The 8302-nt window shown below is 43.1% G+C and overlaps 1 protein-coding gene across 2 annotated transcripts in view; it reads left to right on the top strand.

The window, feature by feature from the left end:
- Positions 1-8008, top strand: part of LY96 (lymphocyte antigen 96) — a 15105-nt gene extending 7097 nt beyond the window's left edge. The window contains exons 4-5 of one of the 2 annotated variants that reach the window (XM_014518778.2): positions 1482-1534; positions 3695-8008. In XM_014518778.2, the coding sequence (XP_014374264.1) occupies positions 1482-1534; positions 3695-3766 (125 nt within the window). In that variant the 3' untranslated portion in view covers positions 3767-8008. Of the gene's footprint in view, positions 1-1481; positions 1535-3566 lie in introns of both variants that reach the window. The other variant, XM_014518774.2, reaches the window with a different exon arrangement.
- The last annotated feature ends 294 nt before the right edge of the window (positions 8009-8302 follow it).

The raw sequence follows: 8302 nt of genomic DNA, 5'->3' as shown, positions 1-8302 counted from the left end.
GAAGAGCCCCGGTGAGAAGGGCAGCCTTGCAGAGGGAAGAGCCCCGGTGAGAAGGGTGGCGTATAGAGAAGGCCCGCAAGGCCTAGACACGCCGGACACCCGGAGCAGGAGAACTGTGGCCAAGTAGAGGAGAGGTAGCCTCCCTACAAAAGAAACATATCATCAAAGTCGTGGCGGGCGAGAATAGGAGGGTGCAAATCTGAAGCTTGACACAGTAGAGGAGGCGGCGAGGGCTAGCATGGCGACCCTGCCGTCCCTCCTGTTACAAAGAGCTTGAACTAATGTGAGAGCGGCTTTGTTTTCTTGATGGGCTGATAGGTTTGCTATGAATGCAGTGCCTGTCAATTTGCTGCAGACAGGACGAAGAAGCAGGGAGAGGGAGATTGAAAAGCTCAGTATCATCAACAAATGCATACACTCCACACAAGCAGTCCTCCTTCCCCTGCCCTTTGCCTCAGAGTGCTAGCTGGGGGCCTGGGTCTGGCAACACTTCCTCCCCTTGAGCAGTGAGCAGGGGGTGGGGAACCTGGTGAGAGCTGCTTCCCACTCCCCCTCCGGGCACACCCTGGCTGGGGACTGTGAAGGCCAAAGTGGGGGTTTAAACTGTTCCCTAATCATAGTGTCCTGCCAAGCCCTCCCTTAGCTCAGCACTGTAGAATGGAAGGGATGGCTCACTTCAGTGCGTCCCAGCTTCTAGCCTGAGCCACTGCAGGCATGTGTTTGCATTTCCTGAATCAAAAGTGAATGTCTGTCCACTTGCAGATCGAATCAATCTCTGCAGGTTAGACTAACCTGCAAATATTGAATCAATTCAGGCTTGAGTTTTTGTAAGTCTATCCCTGGCCTGGAAGACTAAAAGGAAGTTGAAACTGAGGTTCAAAAACAGGGGTAGCCAACTTCTGGCACATGTGGCACAACCGGCATGGGCAGCCTCTGTATGTAGCATGCAGCAGATCAGGCTAGTGGCAGATAGGGCAGGAAACAGCAGAACAGCAGATGGGCCAAGGGACCACAGGGAAGGAAGCAGAAAGCAGAGCAGCAGGTTACTTAGGAAATATATAGTAAAAAGCAGAGCAACAGATGAGGCAGTGGAAGGGGATCGGGGTTTTACTCAGAGAGGGTGCAAGGCTAATTTGCGACATGCCTGCCAAAAAGGTTGGCCTCCACTGTTCTAAGAGACAAATTATTTAACTAGCAGGGATTGCTTTATGAATTGTCACTTAAATGTGAGAGGAATACATTAATTATCTTCAATCCACTAAACACAGGCCAGAAGAACTGCTCAGAAGCATTCACTATTTTAAGTTAATATACTTGAAAGAAAATAAAAAAAATTATTTCAGGACAGGACAGTAAGGTCTCAATCCAATTCTGTCTGAAGTTGTTAGAAAGTTTGAGCCTCAATTGGTTAAATTTACTCTGTTGTAATTAAGAACCAAGAATAAATACCCACTTCTGTTACAATTGTTACTATTTTACAGAAACGATCAATACAACATTTAACATTCGAGGTTTAACCATGGAATTGGAGAAGGTAGGAATTTCCTAAAATTTAAATAAAGTGTTAAAAATAGTTTACTTACATGTGTTTTTAAAAAAATCACCAAAATTGGACAGAACAACAAGAATAAAAATCAGTAAGGAAGTTTTCTACTCCCAGAAATGACTACACTTGAGTGACAGATAAACTCAAGTTATTCCTCTATACAAAGCTTTCTGTAAAATTTATTTTAGTTAATTAAAGGTGAAGTAGCAAATCAAATGCAATATAGATATATATTTATCCTACTGGCAGTGGGTACTATTCTACATATTCCCTTCCTGTACACTGTCCTTCCCCTCTCAATCCTCCCAGAAATAACATTTTCCATATTTTTTTCCAGGTCTCCAAAAATAAATTCTCCTATCCTTCTCACCTCCAGGTCTTCTCTGCTCCCATTTTTTCATCTTCTCCTTCCTTTCAGGTTTCCTTTCCACAAAGCTATTACCCCTTTTTCAAGATGTCTATTTTTACACTGAAAACTTTTGTTTGTTTCCTTTCCTTGACTTCAGTGCTTTAAAACCTTAAGGTGTGTTGGGTTTTGGATACAAGAAATAACATTTCACTGAGATCACTGAGGGTTGCACATTTTTAGTATACCCTTAGGGAACTTCCAGCTATGATTTGGGTGCTTTCCCCACTTGCCCACTGTTGCTCCTTTTTAAGGGCTGGAGCTGCTAGCAGTGAGTTGGGAGCCCCAGCTGCTGGTTACCAGGGCAGCCAGAATGAGCTAGTGGGCCCACACCTGCTGACCAGAAGGGGCAGGCCTGGCTCGTATATAAACCCCAGGCCAGAGGCTAGGAGGTCAGTTCCCTGCTGGCAGCCAGAGGGGAAGGAGCCCCCAGGGAGGAGGTGCCCAGTGATGTAGTGACTGCCTAATATGCTGCACCCAGGGCTAATGGGGCTCCATAAGCTCTGCAGGCACCCTTGCTCACTAGCGACTTAGTACCAGGGATGCAGTTTGATGCTTTTAAAGGGGCAGAGCACACCCTTGTCTTTTGTATTATGTTATAGCTCAGGGGCTTGTGTTTTGTTTCTTGTTCCATAACACCAGTGGTTTGGGTGAGGCTAACTGGGGAAGAAGGAGGCCTCATTGGGGGCTCACTGCAGCATAGGGACCCTGGCACCAGAGAGGGCATGGTATTTGAGGGGCACAGACCCTGGTGCCAGAGAGGGCACGGCACTTTGCAGGGCTGCGGAGAGCCCAGGGAGGACAAGGGGGTCACTTTACAACAAGACCTAAACCGGACAACGTTGGTACCATCTGCGAGGCTTGGGGTGTGGTAAAGGGGTGGTTGGAGTCACGCATATAGCCCATAAGGCTAGGGTGCCCTGAAACACCCATTTTGAAATGGGACCCATGGGGTTCAGAGAAATCCATCAAGACTGTGTCCAACAGGACGTGAAGGCAGCCTCCCTATATTACAAAAATACATCAAGACGTGGCGGGGGAGAATAGAGGGTGCCCATTGGGCCAAATTGGCATGGTCAAGGAGCCTTAGGGGTAACACGGCCATCCCTAGGGACCCCGTCCTGTGACATCCACATCCAGAGGAAGAGCAGATAATTAGGATTGCTACAGGAAGCTGACAGAGTTCTCTTCCCCTCTGCTAAGGAACCAACACCATTTCAGGAGGAGGGAAGGGAACAGAAAGAGCCCAGCAGTGCCAAGTGGTCCTGCTCCTTTCCCTTCCTAGCAATGGCAAAGCTATTTTGTGCTCCTTTCCCTTCACTGCACTATCTGGCTGGAAGAGGAAGGAACCCTACCACCACCAAGCCTGGGAAAGGAGCATAAAGAACTCATAAGAGCTTCAGGGAGAGCAGAGGCTAAGCTGGAGAGGGCAGGGCTGATAGGGCTGGGAAAGTTAGGAAGAATTTGGAGCATTGGGAACCAGAACTTGCAAAGATGGCTGATAGATATAATCAGCTGGAAGCAACTCGAAGTCCCTAAGTCACAACTGGCCACTTGGACCAAAAATAAACACCAATACTATGTGTTATCTTTTTGTTTTCTTTTTCTTTTTAGGGAGAATATACAATTCTGCTAAGAGGATTCCCTAATTATTTTGAGGAAAACTTGCTCTTGTGTTTGAATTTAACCATGCTACATAAATGAGAGGTTTAAGGTATTTATGAATGTCAAAATTATTTCAGATCACTTCAGGATTGCAGAAGCAAGGAACTGGACAGAACAAGCAAGTCAGTAGGATTCAACCAGTGAAATAATAGCACCATTCATTTTTCTTGGATAGGAGTATAAGATAAATTGTATGCAGTGCTATATGGAACATGGATAGTTTCATCTGTTTGTATCATTCCTGTAATCAAATGTTCGGTTAGTTTGGGCAAAATCTCTGTGAATATTAGGTACGCTGATGCACAGAATGAATCCTAAATGGTTTTATAGTAACAAATGCATTTCTGTGGTACCTCCTGTGTTATGAAGAATGAGTGTTTCAGGTTGTGATAAGCTATGACAGCAATTTTTGACAGCACTTGGTATGAAACAAAATACTTTATGGCTCCAGAATCCTTGTTTTCCATCTTCCCTATTAGTTTTTCTGTTAAATCAACTGAGATATAGTGTTTTTGTTCTCTTGATTCCCTCACCCTATTTATAATAATTAATCCTCATCAGGTGCCCTTGTCTGCTCCATCACACATAATAGTAAACTTGCCAAGCCATGAGTTATGGGTTCTTTAGTTATATGGCATCAATTGTTGGAGTTAGCATCCAGTGGGAAGTTGTGCTCACAGCTAACATGCTTTAGTAGAGCTGCATTATATCAATCCAGGAACATGAGTACAGACCCACAAGGGGCTTCTGTAGGCTTGCTTATGGTCCCAACTCCTGTGTGGGTTATGGTGGCAAAGGTTATCCAAACAATCTTCCTGAGTATCAGCTGATCTGCCTTGAATGTTTTGGTGGGCCACAGATTTTTCAGAGTCTATAAACAGATGTCACAAAGTGAAGCAGAACTGTGCCAGGATGTGTCTCGGCACAGCTGATCCACTTTATTGAGTGAGACAGATGTCATTCACGTGATCCTGGAGGGTCAGGCCCCTGCCGCTCCCAGGAGTACCAGTGGCCTGATCCTGCAAGACAACATTAGGAGTGCATCTCTGCAAATGAGAGGACCTCAGGTTTCTCAGCTTGCAATGGCATGTCTCAAGTTGGATTCCCTGGACTCACTTCTGTAAACGGGGAAACCCGGGCAGACACTCCAGGGGTTTCAGGAGCCTGATTCTGTGCACCCTGGAAATGCCCTTCCAGAGGGAGGCACCCATATATGGTGGCACAAAGGTGACATCTGTTGCAGTCTGCTTCCAAGTACTGTAGTTCCAAGCAGAGAGAGAGAGTGTGTGTGTATGGTGAAGAGACTTAATGTCATCTTCACACTTTTTGTTTTGATGCAAGTGGTTGGCCAGAAATCTTTTTCTGTCTAGCCAGAGAGCAGTAGAAGAGGCAGGAGGGGGGAAGCCTTGATTCAGTGAATGCAGTATGAAGCTATGACCTTCTTCCTTTCTGATTCATCAGGGAATAACTTTGGCAGCCCAAGTTCTCCTCTGTTGCTCTGATGGAGGAAGGAGACCATTATCTGCAAGAGCAGTAACCAGCTGCATTGGCAGGCAGACCTCCAGTCCCTGACCTAGAGTCCCTGTAGAATGAGACAAGGTAAAAGTAGTTTATCCTATAGGCACCAGCAATTTCAGTTCCTCTGTTCCCCCAGCTATGATTCCAGTAGGTTGCTGGTGCTTTGACTGTTATTCCCTGCACCTTCTTCCCGGTAGTTACTGCCAGGACCTTTCAGTCCTTGGTATGGAGCCACGATGAAGTTAAGGTTTGGGCAGCAGCATGCTATTGTTTTCTCCTTCCAACTTGCTCTTGCAGGAACAGGGAGTATCTTACAGCCGCCTCTTTGTCTGTAATATAATGTAGACATAACAGAGCTACTTTAAACTAGTTAACTTAGTAATTGGTAGAAGTCCAGTCACAGCAGCAGGGAGCTCAGCACTGGCTATGAAATGCACCCAAAAATCATGGTAGATACTTGGGCAGCTGGTGACTGTAATGTAGGCCAAATCCAGGGGTTTGTTTTTTCCCCACATACTTCTCTCAACTGTTGCAATTATGACTACAGCAGAGGTGGCCAAACTGTGGCATGGGTACCACAAGTGGCATGTGGCAGATCAGGGAGGGGCAGGTAGCACAGTGGCAGATAGGGCAGAGAGCAGAACATCAGATTAGACAGGGAGCACAAGGCAGGAAGCAGAAAGCTGAGCAGCAGGTCAGGTAAAGGACAGGGATTGGAGTTGTACTTGGGGAGGGTGCAAGGCTAATTTGTAGCACACCAGCATACCTGCCAAAAAGGTAGGTCCCCACTATTCTAAAAAAAATATCTTGCTGCCTTTATTTTTTACAATAATTTTGATTTAAATCTTTCAATTTTACTTGGAAACTCCTAAGCTCCATCAACTCTGATAGAACTTTGCTGGAGCAAGGATTATAGGATTTTGTTTACCGGGGACATAGTTCACCTTTAGCTAACCCTAAATTAAAAGCTGTTGTACAGTTTTTTTATTACTTAAGGGATGATCAAGAATACTGTCTCAAAGTACATTAGGTGTTCAAGGTTCCTTTCTGCACAGCTGAACATCAGGGTAGGCCTCTTTTGTACTAGATTTTCAGTTGCGTTTTGTGATGATGAGTTAATGTTTTAATACCTACCACATAGAACGATAAAAAATACAGCAGAAAAATTCTGTTATGTTCAGTAGCCACTAGGTTGTGCTGTATCTCAAAGATTACTTCAGAAGTGCCATTCTTTCTATTTCTTATTGCTTCCTGACTGCCAAGCTTTCAGGAGAGACCTGCAGAATTAAATGTTTTACTTTCATTTTCCATGTAGAGGCCAATTTTTCAGATGGGGTGCCAACACATGTAAGTTTTTAATTTAAAGCACTCTGTTCAAAAGTCAGGGCCCAGGAAATGTTAAGAAATCTGGAACAAAAGTCACAAATCGCTGATGGACAGCATAGCAAACAGAACGAGGAACTAAAGACAGCAAGCAACCATAATTACATCAAAGCTGTAATGACAGTATTTGTGCTTCCATTAAATTCTACACATTCTAACAAGTGTGCAAGCAGTTCCTGTTCTAAGTCTGAATGGAGCTATTGAAAAGTTAATTTGATCCCTTTGATGTTATACTGTCAACAAAAAAAGAAAGTTGCAAAACTTGATTATTAATTTCCACCTTGCTACCTATGTTTATACTAATTTTGAACAGGTCTCTGTGAACTTTTCTAGTTACTATGTGAAATCTCATACCAAAGTCAAAAAAATTTCTGTGACTGTTGTGACCAAACCTGTTTTGAGGATTACTTTTAGTGTTACAATGTATTAAGATTTCTATCCCAAGATAGTCTAACTTTTTTCCTGAATCTTTTCATATCTAGAAATAATTACCTGCAGTGACTATTTTCTGATTATTAAGTAGCAAATGCCAAACAAATGAAATAAGCCGAGTGCATGCATGTACATGTGCATTGGAGAGAATGAAATAAAACATTTACAAATTAGATTAAAAGCATATGCAATTAATAGCGTATAGATACTACATACCTTTAAACTATAGACAAGCGGTCTGTAGCTACAGCTTTGGTTATACATAAGCTAGCAGAGTCCTGGCAACATACAGAATACAGGAACCCCAACTTAAAAATAAGACGTGGAGACCTTTTTATAAACGTTCCAAGATTCCTCCAGTACATCAAAGATTGCTAGATAGTGTACTGGCTGTGTTTCATTTTTGCCTTCATCTGCATATTGGCTACATGGAAAGCATTAGTGGAATCTATGGGATGCTGCAGTTATCTAAGGATAGAGTTTGGCCCCTGCATTTTATGCTATTTTGATGCACTCTTGTAGTAATCACACCTTTGCTCCTTCTAGAGTTCTAGGATATAGAACTATTGATCTGAGTAATAGGGTATCTAAAACATGTTGCTTGGGCAGATGCAGACAGCAAGCCAAAAGAAAAGAGAACAACAAAAGGAGCACTCTCTATTTTCAAGCTGGTGAGAGGTGGAGCAGGCAGTTGCTGCCTTGTCTGATGACAGTATGGTTGTGTCCACTGTAGAGCACAGCTGCCCTCCCTCACAGTTGAAGACTTTTGACAACAGCTTTCTGCCTGGCCTCTGAATAGATGGCAAGAGATTCCTCCAATCTGCATGAACAAGACTAGCAAGAATTTATCTTATATATTTATCCACCTGGAAAAAAAGAAAGTTTTATGGAATTTATTTTGTGGTTAAAAATGTTTTCCAGCTTTAAAAAAAAAATCAGACATATTTATGTTAGTGTTATAAAACTAGCACACAGTGCCCTAAGTGAAGTACATGTCATGTATAACTTTGAAATTGTCATTCTTGCTTTCTGGGATGCAGATGTTAAAATATTTTCTTCCTTCTGCTCTTTGTTTTCTATTACAAAATATTTTTACCCATTAGTTAATTCCCCAAGTACCTCATCATTTAACTTGCTCCCTTCCCAATTTGTGTTCTGTAAAGCCCAGGATCAGATATTAGGTTTGAAATCTAGTCCAGTTAGAATTAAGGCAGGGTAGATTTGCACCTTATAGACTAACTAAATTAGAACTGCATAAGTTTTTGTAAGCAGACACTTGCTTTCATAAGCAACTTCATGAAATAAGCTTCTGTTTACAAAAGCTTATGCAGCTCTAATTTAGTTAGTCTATA

The sequence above is a fragment of the Alligator sinensis genome, unplaced genomic scaffold (assembly GCF_000455745.1).
Source record: "Alligator sinensis unplaced genomic scaffold, ASM45574v1 scaffold71_1, whole genome shotgun sequence".
In the NCBI taxonomy this organism is placed as follows: Eukaryota; Metazoa; Chordata; order Crocodylia; family Alligatoridae; genus Alligator; species Alligator sinensis.
This window is presented reverse-complemented; position numbering and strand designations above follow the sequence as displayed.